Below are 18,949 nucleotides of genomic sequence, written 5' to 3'. Positions count from 1 at the left end.
ATATATATATATATATATATATATATATATATATATATATATATATATATATCCATCCATCCATTTTCTACCGCTTATTCCCTTTGGGGTTGTGAGGGGCGCTGGTGCCTATATCAGCTATAATAGAGCCGAAAGCGGTGTACACCCTGGACATGTCACCACCTCATATATATATATATATATATATATATATGTATGTATATATATATATATATATATATATATATATATATATACACATACATGTATATATATATATATATATATATATACACATACATGTATATATATATAAATACATGTATATATATATATATATATATATATATATACATACATGTATATATACATACATACATGTATATAAATATATATATCTATACATGTATATATACATACGCATATACACATATCCATACATGTATCCACACATATATATATATATATGTATGTATATATATATATATATATATATATATATATATATATATATATATATATATATATATATATATACACATACATGTATATATATATAAATACATGTATATATATATATACATACATGTATATATATACATACATACATGTATATAAATATATATATCTATACATGTATATATACATACGCATATACACATATCCATACATGTATCCACACATATATATATATATACATATACATATATACACATATATACATATATAAATATATACATGTCTATACATATATACACATATATACATATATGTATAGATATACATATATACGTATATGTATAAATGTATATATCAAAATGTCACTATACATGGCCCCATTTATTCTTTCCTCAACACGGATCAATCGACCTGTCCCCTTAGCAGGTATTCTTCTTCCTCCAAACACGACGAGTTGAGTTTATACCAAAAAGTTCTATTTTGGTTTCATCTGACCACATGACATTCTCCCAATTCTCTGCTGTATCATCAGTGTATTCATTTTGGTACAAACTCAACTCGTTGTGTTTAGAGGAAGAAGAATACTGAGTTGCATCCCAAGAACACCACACCTACTGTGAAGCATGGGGGTGGAAACATCATGCTTTGGGGCTGTTTTTCTGCTAAGGGGACAGGACGATTGATCCGTGTTAAGGAAAGAATGAATGGGGCCATGTATCGTGAGATTTTGAGCCAAAACCTCCTTCCATCAGTCAGAGCTTTGAATGGTTGACCAAATACTTATATTCCACCATAATTTACAAATTAATTCTTCAAAATTCCTGGATATTTTTTTCACATTCTGTCTCTCACAGTTGAAGTGTACTTATGATGAAAATTACAGACCTCTGTCATCATTTTAAGTGGGAGAACTTGCACAATCGGTGGCTGACTAAATACTTTTTTGCCCCACTGTATATATATATATATATATATATATATATATATATATAAAATGCATTTTTATTGTCACTATACACAGGTACAATGAGATTAAAGGCAACTACAGATTAAACGTCAAAAAGCAAAAAAAAAGAAAAGGCAACTACAGTATAAGTGCGACAGAGTTATAAATATGCTAAACATAGGAAGGAAAGAAAATAAATAGTGCAAAAGGAGGTAAGGTGCACAGTTCAGTCCTAAGAACGAATGTTCTGAATGTGTTGTTTAAATATTATACTATTATATATACAGAAGCGATCAGACTGTGGGTGGAAAGTACAAATTCCACACAGGGAGGTGCTAAACTATCAAATCAGGGCCTGTGAGGGTTCACCGTGGTTATGGCTTTAGGGGAAAAACTGTTCTTGAGTCTGTTTGTTTTAGACATGATGACCCTGTAGCGACTTCCCGAGGGCAGCAGGTCAAACAGGTCAAAGCCAGAGTGGGAGCTGTCCTTGATAATGTTTAGTAGCTCTGCTGAGGCAGCGGGAGGTGCAAATGACTGTCAGGGAGGGGAGAGGCCAGCCGATGATCTGCTGTGCTGCCTTTACCACTCCCCGGAGCCTCTGAGTGGAATCAATGTACAACTTGTACATAGATGTCAACATTCCACTCCGTGCTGGCAACCACTCAGCTCGCAAGGCATTGCAGTGATGCAATAATAAGTCAAAATGTTTCAATAAATACACAACGTTGAGCCAATAAATAAAATAGATACAATACACAAACTACATAAACTACATTACACACATAAAATCAATAGAATTCATAACATTTTTAAAATAAAATACACAATTACTGAAGTAAATACAATAAAATTAAAAATTAAAAAAAGAATGAAAAAATATTTTAAAAAAATAGTATGGACCAAGAAATAGAAGAAAATGTAATAAGTAAAAATGATTGTTTAGCAGAATTGAAAGTCCTTGCGGGCTTCACGGTGGCAGAAGGGTTAGTGCGTCTGCCTCACAATACGAAGTTCCTGCAGTCCTGGGTTCAAATCCAGGCTCGGGATCTTTCTGTGTGGAGTTTGCATGTTCTCCCCGTGAATGCGTGGGTTCCCTCCGGGTACTCCGGCTTCCTCCCACTTCCAAAGACATGCACCTGGGGATAGGTTGATTGGCAACACTAAATTGGCCCTAGTGTGTGAATGTGAGTGTGAATGTTGTCTGTCTATCTGTGTTGGCCCTGCGATGAGGTGGCGACTTGTCCAGGGTGTACCCTGCCTTCCGCCCGATTGTAGCTGAGATAGGCGCCAGCGCCCCCCGCGACCCCGAAAGGGAATAAGCGGTAGAAAATGGATGGATGGATGGATGAAAGTCCTTGCTGAGGTGTGCTGGTCTGATTAAGGAGCAGATGCAAGGTTGTTGGATCCAATCCCTCCACTTGTGTGCACACTGACCAAATAGTATTCAGCCCTGAAGTAAAACATCTTTTGAAGAGACCACTCTGCTTCCTGTCCCCTGAGTGCACATTGTTGCAGGCTAATTTGTTTCCTGAGTCAGTGGTGCTCAACACGTCCCTGTAGGGTACTTAGGATGCTCCATTATGGTCATGGCTGCTAAAAGTCTTGTCTTTGTGCTGCCTCAGCTCTGATCTTCTTCTGGACGCTGACTGCTTGCTGGGCCCACATTTAGCATGGAGACACGCCCACATTTAGCATGCAGACATGGCAGGACACGCCCACATTGTGCATGCAGACATGGCAGGACACGCCCACATGGTGCATGCACACATGGCAGAACACGCCCACATTTATCATGCACACATGGCAGGACACGCCCACATTGTGCATGCAGACATGGCAGGACACGCCCACATTTAGCATGCAGACATGGCAGGACACGCCCACATTGTGCATGCAGACATGACAGGACACGCCCACATTTAGTGTGCAGACATGGCAGGACACGCCCACATGGTGCATGCAGACATGGCAGGACACGCCCACATTGTGCATGCAGACATGGCAGGACACACCCACATTTAGCATGCACACATGGCAGGACACGCCCACATTGTCCATGCAGACATGGCAGGACACAACTGACTCTCATTAAACTGTGGGACTAGAACTTCTTAGTGTCCCACACAAAGAAGATAATGAATCAACATGTATATAACTTACAAATATATATTTAATACATGTATACATTTGTACATATATACACACATATATGTACATATATGTACATATACATGTATAAATATGTACATATACATGTATATATAGATCTATGTACATATATATCTATATCTACAAACCTATGCTATGAGGTGATGATTTTTGTCCAGCGTGTACCCTGCCTAACACCCGAATGCAGCTGAGATAGGCTCCAGTGCCCCCCGGGACCCCAAAGGGAATAAGCGGTAGAAAATAGATGGATGGATGGATGGAGATATACATATATATATATATATATATATATATATATATATATATATATATATATATATATATATATATATATATATATATATATATATATATATATACATATATATATATATATATATATATATATATGTATGTGTGGGAAAAATCACAAGACTACTTCATCTCTACAGATCTGTTTCATGAGGGGTTCCCTCAATCATCAGGAGATTTTAATGGAAGCATTCACATACAATGGTTTATATAGAGCACAGAGTGGGTGGGTACAAGCAGGCGTAGGGTGTGGTGATTGGCTCATGTGTTACCTAGGAGGTGTTTATTATATATCATACAGATCTATCATCCCTCAACAAGCGCAGTGAAATCATTTCAACATGCCGCCACAAACGGAAACACCTCCTAGGTAACACATGAGCCAATCACCACACCCTACGCCTGCTTGTACCCACCCACTCTGTGCTCTATACAAACCATTGTATGTGAATGCTTCCATTAAAATCTCCTGATGATTGAGGGAACCCCTCATGAAACAGATCTGTAGAGATGAAGTAGTCTTGTGATTTTTCCCACACCTACATATTGCGCTCTACCACGGTATCGAGCACTATTCTCTGGATAATCCAATCAAGACATATATATATATATATATATATATATATATATATATATATATATATATATATATATATATATATATATATATATATATATATATATATATATATATATATATATATATATATATATATATATATATATATTTATTTATAAATAGGGTAGCACGGTGATAGAGGGGTTAGTGCGTCTGCCTCACAATACGAAAGTCCTGAGTAGTCCTGGGTTCAATCCCGGGCTCGGGATCTTTCTGTGTGGAGTTTACATGTTCTCCCCTTGACTGCGTGGGTTCCCTCCAGGTACTCCGGCTTCCTCCCATCTCCAAAAACTTGCACCTGGGGATAGGTTGATTGATAACACTAATTTGGCCCTAGTGTGTGAATGTGAGTGTGAATGTTGTCTGTCTATCTGTGTTGGCCCTGTGATGAGAAAGCGACTTGTCCATGGTGTACACCGCCTTCCGCCCGATTGCAGCTGAGATAGGCACCAGCACCCCCCGTGACCCCAAAGGGAATAAGCGGTAGAAAATGTATATATATATATATATATCCATCCATCCATTTTCTACCGCTTATTCCCTTTCATATATATATATATATATATATTTATATATGACATATATATTTAATTATACATATAGAACATAAATATACATATGCATATATGATACATACATGCATATATGACAAAATATATATATAAATATAAATATATATATCCATACACACATAAATACATATAGATATATAAACCCACACACACACACACACACACACACACACACACACACACACACACACACACACACACATATACATATTTATATATATATATATATATATATATATATATATATATATGTATATATACATATATAAATATATACGCACACACATATATATACACAGTTTATGCCTGTATATACACTGTATATATGTTTATACATATATATATATATATATATATATATATATATATATATATATATACATATATATATATATATATATATATATATATATATATATATATATATATATATATATCTCCTCTCTGAGCTGCTACCTTACCGTGGTAGAGGAGTTTGCGTGTCCCAATGATCCTAGGAGCTATGTTGTCTGGGGGTTTTCATGCCCCCTGGTAGGGTCTCCCAAGACAAACAGGTCCTAGGTGAGTGATCAGACAAAGAGCAGCTCAAAGACTTCTATGGAATTACAACGAAATGAACCCAGATTTCCCTCACCCGGACGTGGGTCACCGGGGCCCCGCTCTGGAGCCAGGCCCGGAGTTGGGGCACGATGGCGAGCGCCTGGTGGTCGGGCCTGTTCCCATGGGGCCGGGCCGGGCACAGCCCGAAGAGGCAACGTGGGTCATCCCTCCAATGGGCTCACCACTCATAAGAGGGGCCATAGAGGTCGGGTGCATTGTGAGCTGGGCGGCAGCCGAAGGCAGGGCACTTGGCGGTCCGATCCTCGGCTACAGAAGCTAGCTCTTGGGACGTGGAACGTCACCTCACTGGGGGGGAAGGAGCCTGAGCTAGTGCGCGAGGTAGAGAAGTTCCGGCTGGATATAGTCAGACTCACCTCGACGCACAGCAAGGGCTCTGGAACCAGTTCTCTCGAGAGGGACTGGACCCTCTTCCACTCTGGCGTTGCCGGCAGTGAGAGGCGACGGGCTGGGGTGGCAATTCTGGTTGCCCCCCGGCTCAAAGCCTGTACGTTTGAGTTCAACCCAGTGGACGAGAGGGTAGCTTCCCTTCGCCTTCGGGTGGGGGGACGGGTCCTGACTGTTGTTTGTGCTTACGCACCAAACAGCAGTTCAGAATACCCACCCTTTTTGGGTACACTCGAGGGAGTACTGGAAAGTGCTCCTCCGGGTGATTCCCTTGTCCTACTGGGAGACTTCAACGCTCATGTTGGCAACGACAGTGAAACCTGGAGAGGCGTGATTGGGAAGAATGGTCGCCCGGATCTAAACCCGAGTGGTGTTTTGTTATTGGACTTTTGTGCTCGTCACAGTTTGTCGATAACAAACACCATGTTCAAACATAAGGGTGTCCATATGTGCACTTGGCACCAGGACACCCCAGGCCGCAGTTCCATGATCGACTTTGTAGTTGTGTCATCGGATTTGCGGCCTTATGTTTTGGACACTCGGGTGAAGAGAGGGGCGGAGCTTTCTACCGATCACCACCTGGTGGTGAGTTGGCTGCGATGGTGGGGGAGGATGCCGGACAGACCTGGCAGGCCCAAGCGCATTGTGAGGGTCTGCTGGGAACGTCTGGCAGTCTCCTGTCAGAGAGAGTTTCAATTCACACCTCCGGGAGAACTTTGAACATGTCACGAGGGAGGTGCGGGACATTGAGTCCGAGTGGACCATGTTCCGAACCTCTATTGTCGAGGCGGCTGATTGGAGCTGTGGCCGCAAGGTTGTTGGTGCCTGTCGTGGCGGTAATCCCAGAACCCGTTGGTGGACACCAGCAGTGAGGGATGCCGTCAAGCTGAAGAAGGAGTCCTATCGGGTTCTTTTGGCTCATAGGACTCCGGAGGCAGTGGACGGGTACCGACGGGCCAAGCGGTGTGCAGCTTTAGCGGTCGCGGAGGCAAAAACTCGGACATGGGAAGAGTTCGGGGAAGCCATGGAAAACGACTTCCGGACGGCTTCGAAGCGATTCTGGACCACCATACGGCGCCTCAGGAAGGGGAAGCAGTGCACTATCAACACCGTGTATGGTGCGGATGGTGTTCTGCTGACTTCGACTGCGGATGTTGTGGATCGGTGGAGGGAATACTTCGAAGACCTCCTCAATCCCACCAACACGTCTTTCTTTGAGGAAGCGGTGCCTGGGGAATCTGTAGTGGACTCTCCTATTTCTGGGGCTGAGGTCGCTGAGGTAGTTAAAAAGCTCCTCGGCGGCAAGGCCCCGGGGGTGGATGAGATCCGCCCGGAGTTCCTTAAGGCTCTGGATGCTGTGGGGCTGTCTTGGTTGACAAGACTCTGGAGCATCGCGTGGACATCGGGGGCGGTACCTCTGGATTGGCAGACCGGGGTGGTGGTCCCTCTCTTTAAGAAGGGGGACCGGAGGGTGTGCTCCAACTATCGTGGGATCACACTCCTCAGCCTTCCCGGTAAGGTTTATTCAGGTGTACTGGAGAGGAGGCTTCGCCGGATGGTCGAACCTCGGATTCAGGAGGAACAGTGTGGTTTTCGTCCTGGTCGTGGAACTGTGGACCAGCTCTATACTCTCGGCAGGGTTCTTGAGGGTGCATGGGGGTTTGCCCAACCAGTCTACATGTGCTTTGTGGACTTGGAGAAGGCATTCGACCGTGTCCCTCGGGAAGTCCTGTGGGGAGTGCTCAGAGAGTATGGGGTATCGGAATGTCTTATTGTGGCAGTCCGCTCCCTGTATGATCAGTGTCAGAGCTTGGTCCGCATTGCTGGCAGTAAGTCGGACACGTTTCCAGTGAAGGTTGGACTCCGCCAAGGCTGTCCTTTGTCACCGATTCTGTTCATAACTTTTATGGACAGAATTTCTAGGCGCAGCCAAGGCGTTGAGGGGTTCCGGTTTGGTGGCCACGGGATTAGGTCTCTGCTTTTTGCAGATGATGTAGTCCTGATGGCTTCATCTGGCCGGGATCTTCAGCTCTCACTGGATCGGTTCGCAGCCGAGTGTGAAGCGACCGGAATGAGAATCAGCACCTCCAAGTCCGAGTCCATGGTTCTCGCCCGGAAAAGGGTGGAGTGCCATCTCCGGGTTGGGGAGGAGACCCTGCCCCAAGTGGAGGAGTTCAAGTACCTAGGAGTCTTGTTCACGAGTGGGGGAAGAGTGGATGGTGAGATCGACAGGCGGATCGGTGCGGCGTCTTCAGTAATGCGGACGTTGTATCGATCCGTTGTGGTGAAGAAGGAGCTGAGCCGGAAGGCAAAGCTCTCAATTTACCGGTCGATCTACGTTCCCATCCTCACCTATGGTCATGAGCTTTGGGTCATGACCGAAAGGATAAGATCACGGGTACAAGCGGCCGAAATGAGTTTCCTCCGCCGGGTGGCGGGGCTCTCCCTTAGAGATAGGGTGAGAAGCTCTGCCATCCGGGAGGAGCTCAACGTAAAGCCGCTGCTCCTCCACATCGAGAGGAGCCAGATGAGGTGGTTCGGGCATCTGGTCAGGATGCCACCCGAACGCCTCCCTAGGGATGTGTTTAGGGCACGTCCAGCTGGTAGGAGGCCACGGGGAAGACCCAGGACACGTTGGAAAGACTATGTCTCCCGGCTGGCCTGGGAACGCCTCGGGATCCCCCGGGAAGAGCTAGACGAAGTGGGTGGAGATAGGGAAGTCTGGGCTTCCCTGCTTAGGCTGCTGCCCCCGCGACCCGACCTCGGATAAGCGGAAGATGATGGATGGATGGATGGATATATATATATATATACTGTATAATATACTGTATATATAGGTGTATATATACATATATATGTAATGTATATGTATATCTGTGTATAAACATACATATGTATGTGTATATATATATATATATATATATATATATATATATATATATATATATATATATATATATATATATATATATATATATATATGTGTGTGTGTGTATGTACACACACACATTATTAGTGATTCCCAAAGCCCAAAAAAAGTCTCCGGGCTATAGAGCGTTTTCCATTCAGGCTCCAGTACTCTGGAATGCCCTCCCGATAACAGTTTGAGATGCTACCTCAGTAGAAGCATTTAAGTCCCATCTTAAAACTCATTTGTATACTCTAGTCTTTAAATAGCCCCCCCTTTTAGACCACTTGATCTGCCGTTTCTTTTCTTTTCTTCTCTACCCCCCTCTCCCTTGTGAAGGGGGGGCACAGGTCCGGTGGCCATGGATGAAGTGCTGGCTGTCCAGAGTCAGGACCCGGAGTGGACCGCTCGCCTGTGCATCTGTTGGGGACATCTCTGCGATGCTGACCTGTCTCCGCTCGGGATGGTCTCATGCTGGCCCCACTATGGACTGGACTCTCACTATTATGTTAGAGCCACTATGGACTCGACCCTCACTATTATGTTCGATCCACTATGGACTGGACTTTCACAATATTATGCTAGACCCACTTGACGTCCATTGCATCAATCTCCCCTAGAGGTGGAGGGGGGTCCTCTCCAAGGTTTCTCATTGTCATCCAATTGGGTTGAGTTTTTCCTTGCCCTTATGTGGGATCTGAACCGAGGATGTCGTTGTGGCTTGTGCAGCACTTTGAGACACGTGTGATTTAGGGCTATATAAATAAACATTGATTGATTGATTGATTGATTGATTGATTGATTAACTTTTCGCGCACCTGCAAACCACAGCCTTCCAGAACTACCAGTCTAAAATCACTACTGTGTGTATTTTTAGATCAGAAACTATGAAATAAATGAGACTGTTGTCAGGTTTAGTGGGGCCCCTTTGGTTGAATGTGCCACTCTTATCTTTTGTTGCGCCCCAAACAGTGTTAACACTGTAAGGAACGTACATTTTACACAGTGAACTGCACCTTAGGCCATGTAAAATGGCTAACTCTAATCATTAGCATGCATACTGTATTTCCTTGAATTGCCGCAGGACATATTGTACGCGCCTGCCTTGAATTACTGCCGGGTCAAACTCGCTTCGCAAAATAATTAGCGCATGCTTAGTATTACCGCCTGGTCAAACTCATGACACTTCCCCTGTCATCATTTTCAAAATGGAGGATGCTGATTTCAATACTGGTAATTTGAAATAGCATAAAGGAAAGAAGATTAAGAGCTATTCAGTAGGATTTAAGGTCCAAGCTTACATCACACTAAAATTTTTACTGCATGCCTTTGGTAAGTGCCGGAGTGAGAAGAGGTTTTAAAATAATTATCGCATGCTTACTTTTACCGCTTGCCTTTAGTAAGAGCAGGAGTGAGAAGAGATTTTAAATTATTAGCGCCCCGGCGGCAATTCAAGGAAATACGGTATGTCAATTAGCATTAGCACTACAGCACTTACATGCAAACTGCAAAAGGGCGTCCCGGCTGAGCGCCGTGCCAAAAGCGTTGTGGGCGCGACATTGGTACTTCCCAGAGTCGGCGCTCTGACTGCCGTTGGCGACCACCAGGTGGCCGTGGATGAGTTTGTAGCGCCGGTGGGCCTCCACGTCCAGCTTGGTGCCGTTCACGTACCAGCTGTCGACAAACAGGAAGTAGCGTGAGCCGAGGCTGCGGGGAAGGAAAGGTTAATTAGGAGCCGGTGTCACCTGTACGTGGGGGAAGGGTTCCCCCGCGCCTCGCAGTGCATCATCACGTTGTTGTCGCCATCAACACTCAAAGGGAAAATCACATCCTCGGGCTCCTGGATGAAAACTAGTCCCAACTCTTGGCTTTCTACGGAAAAGAGACAGAAGCAACTACTGTTGTATAATTGGTATCGTTACTACAGAAGCTGGTATCGGTTCGTCCACCTCTGTTTACATTCAAGAGCGCTAACTTGTCATTTAGTTTGATGCCATCAAACTAAACCGTCATGGCTGCCGCCATCCCTCTTCCAATTGTGCACAGGCCACAACCCCCCGACAGGCTGATGATGGATGAGTGGTACCGCTGAGTGATCCATCAAGATGTCGGTATCATAGGGCACACATTCATTCATGCTTCACAGCCTAAGACCGTTTCGGTCTCAGGTTAACTTCCTTTTTACACTTGAATGGCAGCTGAGAATAACAACACTTTAGCAAATATATCCGCATGTTGAGACTGGAAGAAGATGATACAGTACATAGATATACAATATGTACACATACATACATACATACACATTATATATACCGTATTTCCTTGAATAGCCGCCGGGGCGCTAATTAATTTAAAACTTCTTCTCACTCCTGCGCTTATTGAAGGCATGCGGTAAAAGTAAGCAGGCGCTAATAATTTTAAAACTTCTTCTCACCCCTGTGCTTACCAATGGCATGCAGTAAAAAATTGCGTGTGATATAAAAAAAATAAATAAATAAATAAATAATTATTCTGCGACCACTGCTCTACAACATGTCATCGCACCCACCTTTACACCCTGCTATCTACGTGGCGACCGGACGCATGCATTTCGCTGCTTCTCATACGAGATTGCAATGCATACTTGTTCAACAGCCATACCTTTTACACTGATGGTTGTAAGATAAACAACTTCAACACTCTTACTAATATGTGCCACACTCTGTGAACCCACACCAAACCCATTTCTGGAGAACATTGGCTCTGTAACACATTATAAACGCAACATAAGAATTACCCAGAATTCCAATGCATCCATGACTCTTGGCTATATTATACACGCGCCCCCAACCCCACCCACCTTCACCGGCGCACAGAGAGGGGGAGAGGGGGGAGGGGCGGGGTTTGGTGCTAGCGGGGTGTAGCCAGCACCAAATCCCGGCTATTCAAGGAAATACGGTATATACATATATATATATATATATATATATATATATATATATATATATATATATATATATATATACACACACACATATGCCCTCCATCCATTCACCTTCTTCCGCTTATCCAAGGTGGGGTCGCGGGGGCAGCAGCCCAAGCAGGGAAACCCAGACTTCTCTCTCCCCAGCCATTTCATCCAGCTCCTCCCGGGGGATCCGGCAGACATAGTCTTCCCAACTTGTCCTGGGTCTTCTCTGACGCTTCCTACCGGTCGTACGTGCCTTAGACACCTCCCTAAGGAGGCGTTCGGGTGGCATGCTGACCAGATGCCTCAACCAGCTCGTCTGGCTTCTCTCCATGTGGAGGAGCAGCTTTAATTTGAGCTCCTCCCTCACACCCTGCAGAGGAAACTAATTTCGGCTGCTTGCACCCGTGATCTTGTCTTTTCGATCATAACCCAAAGCTCATGACCATAGGTGAGGATGGGAACGTAGATCGGCGATAAATTGAGAGCTTTGCCTTCCGGCTCAGCTCCTTCATCACCACGACGGATCGATACAGTGTACGCATTACTGAAGACGCCGCACCGATCTGCTTGTCGATCTCACGATCCACTTTTCCCTCACTCGTAAACAAGACTCCGAGGTACTTGAAACTCTGACATCACATGGACAAAGATAAGACCTTCTGGAGGAAAGTTCTGTGGTCAGATGAAACAAAAATTAAGCTGTGTGGCCACAAAACCCAGCAATATGTTTGGAGGAGAAAATGTGAGGTCTTTAATCTCAGGAACAACATCCCTATCGTCAAGCATGGTGGTGGTAGTATTATGCTCTGGGCCTGTTTTGCTGGTGCTTTAAATGGGACAATGAAACAGGAAGATTTCCTCTATTTCTTCAGGACAACCTAAAATTATCAGCCCGGAGGTTGGGTCTTGGGCACAGTTGGGTGATCAAACAGGACCATGACCCCAAACACATGTCAAAAGTGGTAAAGGAATGGCTAAAATAGGGCTAGAATGAAGGTTTTAGAATGGCCTTCCCAAATTCCTGCCTTAAACGTGTGGACAATGCTGAAGAAACAGGTCCATGTCAAAAAACCAACACATTTAGCTGAACTGCACCAATTTCGTTAAGAGGAGTGGTCAAAAATTCAAGCAGAAGCTTGCCAGAAGCTTGGGGATTTGCTCACATTTTCAGTAGACCCATAATAAATTCATAAAAGAACCAGACTTCATGAATGTTTTTTGTGACCAACAAGTATGTGCTCCAATCACTCTATGACGAAAAAATAAGAATTGTAGAAATTATTGGAAACTCAAGACAGCCATGACATTATGTTCTTTACAAGTATACCTTGACTTGTGTGGTCCTCCTGAGGGTCAGGCAGGTTCATAGCGGGATGAGGGTGGCTGGCAAAGACAGCCCAGTCGGGTAGGGCGGGTCCCCCACCGTGATGCTGCCGTGGTCGCCCGCGGGGGCCGAGTGGCAAAGAAGAGCTGTCTGCTTTCATCCTCAGCAGGGCAGCGTAGGAAATAGGCCGCGCCCCCACGGCTAGTGCAACATCTGCAACACATGATGACAAACATTAACTGCATACTGGTCTCCCTGTTTACACTACTGCTTACTTTTGTGTAAGTACATGTTTCAAATTGGGGTAAAATATTACAATATTTGGTGGGTCTGAAACCTACGGCGCCACCGTCGGAGGAAACTAATTTCGGCTGCTTGCACCCGTGATCTTGTCTTTTCGGTCATTACCCAAAGTTCATGACCATAGGTGAGGATGGGAACGTAGATCAACGGTAAATTAAGCGCTTTGCCCTCCGGCTCAGCTCCTTCATTACCACGACAGATCGATACAGTGTCCGCATTACTGAAGACGCCGCACCGACCCGCTTGTCAATCTCACGATCCACTCTTCCCTCACTCGTGAACAAGACTCCGAGGTACTTGAAACTCTGACACCACATGGACAAAGATAAGACCTTCTGGAGGAAAGTTCTGTAACAAAAAATTAAGCTGTGTGGCCACAATACCCAGCATTATGTTTGTAGGAGAAAAGGTTAGGCCTTTAATCTCAGGAACACCACACCTACCGTCAAGCATGGTGGTGGCAGTATTATGCTCTGGGCCTGTTTTGCTGGTGCTTTAAATCAGTGGTCCCCAACCACCGGGCACCGGTACCGGGCCGTGACCCGATTGGTATCGGGCCGCAGAAGAATTTTTAAATTCATTTTTATTAGAAAAAATATATATATTTTTATTTTTTTTATTATTATTTTTTTTTTAATTAAATCAACATAAAAAAACACAATATACACTTACAATTAGTGCACCAACCACAAAAACCTCCCTTTTTCATGACAAAAACCTCCCTTTTTCATGACGAAGAAAAAAAAAAAAAAAAAAAAAAAGGATCCCCCTCGCCCGGGCCGCGGGACAAATTATTAAGCGTTGACCGGTCCGTGAATACAAAAAAGGTTGGGGAACACTGCTTTAAATGGGACAATGAAACAGGAAGATTTCCTCTAATTCTTCAGGACAACCTAAAATTATCAGCCCGGAGGTTGGGTCTTGGGCGCAGTTGGGTGATCAAACCACGCTATACTGTTGGATAAGCTCAGAGCAATCAGATTCGATAAAACCTCATCGAGCTGGATGCAATCTTACTTGGAGGGGAGGAAACAGGTGGTAGAGGTGAACGGCACCGTGTCCCCTCCCCTCTCAGTAAGCTGTGGAGTCCCCCAAGGCAGTATACTATGACCTTTACTGTTCCTAACATACATAAATGACATGCCATCAGCATGCCACTGTGAATTGTTCCTGTTTGCGGATGACTCGGCCCTGCTGGTATCCGGAACAAATCCTCAGTGCTGAACTCCTTAAAGGGGAACATTATCACCAGACCAATGTAAGCGTCAATATATACCTTGATGTTGCAGGAAAAATACCTTTTTTTTTTTTAACCGATTTTCGAACTCTAAATGGGCGAATTTTAGCGAATTAAACGCCTTTCTATTTATTGCTCTCGGAGCAATGACGTCAGAACGTGACGTCACCTAGGTAAAAAAGCCGCCATTTTCTCACACACATTACAAACACCGCAACTCAGCTCTGTTATTTTCTGTTTTTTTGACTATTTTCTGGAACCTTGTAGACATCACACCTCATTGGTGTGTTGTCGGAGGCTGTAACAACACTAACAGGAAGGGATTCCAGTTGCACCACTGGCCCAAAGATGCGAAAGTGGCAAGAAATTGGCCGAAATTTGTTAAAAATACGAGGCTGTGGGGAAAGCCGACGAAATGGTCAGTCGTTTGCTCCGCACACTTTACCGACGAAAGCTATGCTACTACAGAGATGGCAAGATTGCGTGGATATCCTGCGACACTCAAAGCAGATGCATTTCCAACAATAAAGTCAAAGAAATCTGCCGCCAGACCCCCATCAAATGTGCCGGAGTGTCTGCACATTTTACCGGCGATGCTGAGGCAGACATGGCACAGAGATGTATGGATAACCTGCAGATGCATTTCCAACGATAAAGTCAACGAAATCACAAAGGTGAATTTTGTTGACGTTGTTGACTTATGTGCTAATCAGACATATTTGGTCGCAGCATGACTGCCAGCTAATCGATGCTAACATGCTATTTAGGCTAGCTGTATGTACATTTGAAACTATATTTACATCCAGCGTTTCCCTCCACCCACATTTAATGCCAAACAAACACTTACCAATCGATGGATTTAAATTGATCCAGTGTCACAAGATGCGAAACTTCCGATCGTTGGTCTGCACATTTTACCGGCGATGATAAGGCAAACATGGCCAAATAGCGTCAATAGCCATTCGCTCAATAGCTTCAGTTTCTTCTTCAATTTCGTTTTTGCTATCTGCCTCCATACTACAACCATCCGTTTCAATACATGCGTAATCTGTTGAATCGCTTAAGCCGCTGAAATTCGAGTCTGAATCCGAGCTAATGTCGCTATATCTTGCTGTGCTATCCGTATTGGCATCACTGGATGACGTCACAGGAAAATGGACGATGGCTTCACAGATAGCGAAAATCAGGCACTTTAAAGTTTTTTTTAGGGATATTCCGGGATGGGTAAAATTTAGAAAAAAACTTTAAAAAATAAAATAAGCCACTGGGAACTGATTTTTATTGGTTTTAACCCTTCTGAAATTGTGATAATGTTCCCCTTTAATATTTTCACCTGGCTCGCTGACAACAAGCTATCCATACACTTAGGTAAAACGGAATCCATCCTATTTGTGTCCCATATCAAACTTAAGAAGGTCAGTGACTTCACTATAAAAGTGGGTGACATTGTTATCACCAGGAAAGATGAGATCACCTACCTAGGTTCCATTCTAGAGGCTAATCTTTCCTGTGATAAAATGGCAACCAAGGTGATCAAAAAGGTCAACCAAAGAACGAGATTCCTCTACAGAATCTCCTCTCTGGTCAACAAAAGCACCTTGAAGATTCTAGCGGGAACTCTCAATCAACCCTTTTTCGATTACGCTTGCACCTCCTGGTACCCCAGAACCTCCAAAACACTCAAATCTAGACTCCAAACATCCCAGAACAAGCTAGTCCGGTTACTTTTAGACCTCCATCCCAGATCATACCTCACTCCAACCCACTTCTCCAAAGTGGGCTGGCTCAGGGTGGAGGACAGAGTCAAACAACTTGCACTGAGCCTAGTCTATAAAATCCACTACACCTCCCTGATACCGAAGTAGTGAAGTGAATTATATTTATATAGTGCTTTTTCTCAAGTGACTCAAAGCACTTTACATAGTGACACCCAATATCTAAGTTACATTTAAACCAGTGTGGGTGGCACTGGGAGCAGGTGGGTAAAGTGTCTTGTCCAAGGACACAACGGCAGTAACTAGGATGGCACAAGCGGGAATCGAACCTGCAACCCTCAAGTTGCTGGCACAGCCACTCTATCAACCGAGCTATGCCGCCCCATGTCAAACTACTTCCTTAACGTAAATGACCGCCATAACCCCAACACCAGGGGGAGCTCCAAAAACCACGTTAAACCCAGATTCCGATCTAACAAAGGTCTTAACTCATTCTCTTTCTATGCCACATCAATGTGGAATACACTCCCAACATGTGTAAAAGTGCATCTCTATCTTCCTTCAAAACCGCTCTAAAACAACACCTTCAGCCAACTTCAACCCTTTACTAATACCCTCCTCCATTCACATCCCATGTCCCCAGATTTTAAATAACCTAATGTGAATAATCAAATGTAGTTCTAATGTATTTACTTGTTCTTATGCTATGTGAACTCACTATGTTCTCTGCTGGCTGTACATATCCTACTGTAAGACCTACACTGTTTCAATGTCCACATTTCTCTGTTGAGGCAATTGTTGATGACTGAAGTACTGATATCAACCAAAGCTCCTCATCCCACCCCTCGGATTGTAAATAATGTAAATAATTCAATGTATATACTATGATGATTAACCTGTGTGATGACTGAATTATGCTGATAGTATATATTTGTACCATGAATTGATTAACGTGGACACCGACTTAAACAAGTTGAAAAACTTATTCGGGTGTTACCATTTAGTGGTCAATTGTACGGAATATGTACTGAACTGTGCGATCTACTAATAAAAATATAAATCAATCAATCAATCAATCAAAAGCTGATGCCACCACGCACTCGGGTGGGCCAGCAGACTCCACCACGCACTCCGGTGGGCCAGCAGACTCCACCACGCACTCCGGTGAGCCAGCTGACAACACCACACACTCCGGTGGGCCGGCTGACAACACCACACACTCCGGTGGGTCAGCTGACAACACCACACACTCCGGTGGGCCAGCTGACAACACCACACACTCCGGTGGGCCAACAGACTCCACCACGCACTCCGGTGAGCCAGCAGACTCCACCACGGCACCATGCTCTCCGGTGGGCCAGCAGCAGGGGGCGCCACCACCATTCTGTCTGGTGGGCCAGCAGCAGGGGGCGCCACCACCATCTTGTCCGATGGGCCAGCAGAGGGCACCACCATACTTTTGTCGGCCACAGAGGTGGTCGTTTCATGGGCGACTGCCTCTCAAATTGCAGCGGCGTTCTATTCGCCGTCGCCACTTGACTCTCCCCCGGTGGGTGCGGGGACACTTGGCCTGGCGGCCCACCGCCTTGTCCTCCCTCCACCCGCCCTTTACTTTGGATTGTTTTTTTTTGCTAGGGGGTGGGGTTTGTAAAACATCTGATATCCGTTATGGGAGGGGTGCTACTGTCAGACATGCCACTGACAATTTGTTTGTGTTTTAGTTTTTCCTCTGTGTGTGTTTAGTATTTCCTGTTTTTAGTTCCAGTCAGCGCTCTTAGTTTGTCTGTTTCCTGTTTTTTCCCCTGTGCGCTGTTTTCCCCTCAGATTTAGCACATGGCCACACTTTGTGTCAGTCAGTCCGCTCCTATTTGTCACTGCTTTGTCTTCCAGTCAGTGCAGGATTATTGTATTGTCATGTCGATGACGCTCTTGTCGTTGTATTGTTGCTCCTGTCGTGTCGTGTCGTTGCAGCGTAGAGATAAGCAATATTTCGGTAGTAGTGTGTAGCTTACTGTCTTTTGTTCCCTGCTTTCTATTTGTCTTTGTACGACACGTTACGACTTCTGTTTTCCTGCTCAGTACCCGCTAGCTTCCATGCTAAGCTCCTTTTGTTTTTGCTAGCTTCCATGCTAAGGTCCTTTTTTTTTCTAGCTCCCACGCTAGCTCTTTTAGTTTATTATCCACCTCGTGCAGGCTTTTTGTTGTACCCCTTTTGTTTGTTCTTGCTTAGTGTTTTAGTGTTAAATTAAATCATGTTTTCTCATTCAATGCCTGCCTCCTTCTCTGCATCTTGGGGTTCATCACAAACTAACTCTGACAAATAATACATATCAATTATCAACAACTAGAAATAATTAATGTTAACAATCAACAACTAAAAATAATTCATGTCAACAAATAACAACTAAAAATAATTAATGTCAAATATCAGCAACTACAACTAACTGATGTCAAATATCAACTGAAAAT

The 18,949-nt window shown here is 44.1% G+C and overlaps 1 protein-coding gene across 2 annotated transcripts in view; it reads right to left on the bottom strand.

Annotated features, from left to right (window-relative positions):
- Positions 1-18,949, bottom strand: part of LOC133537089 (contactin-5-like) — a 131,232-nt gene that overhangs the window by 96,923 nt on the left and 15,360 nt on the right. The window contains exons 1-4 of one of the 2 annotated variants that reach the window (XM_061877950.1): positions 13,229-13,352; positions 11,986-13,150; positions 10,697-10,823; positions 10,450-10,625 (exon numbers count right to left, since the gene is read on the bottom strand). In XM_061877950.1, the coding sequence (XP_061733934.1) occupies positions 10,450-10,625; positions 10,697-10,740 (220 nt within the window). In that variant the 5' untranslated portion in view covers positions 10,741-10,823; positions 11,986-13,150; positions 13,229-13,352. Of the gene's footprint in view, positions 1-10,449; positions 10,626-10,696; positions 10,824-11,985; positions 13,151-13,228; positions 13,439-18,949 lie in introns of those variants that run through there. The other variant, XM_061877949.1, reaches the window with a different exon arrangement.

The sequence above is a fragment of the Nerophis ophidion genome, linkage group LG18 (assembly GCF_033978795.1).
Source record: "Nerophis ophidion isolate RoL-2023_Sa linkage group LG18, RoL_Noph_v1.0, whole genome shotgun sequence".
Taxonomy (NCBI): Eukaryota; Metazoa; Chordata; class Actinopteri; order Syngnathiformes; family Syngnathidae; genus Nerophis; species Nerophis ophidion.
This window is presented reverse-complemented; position numbering and strand designations above follow the sequence as displayed.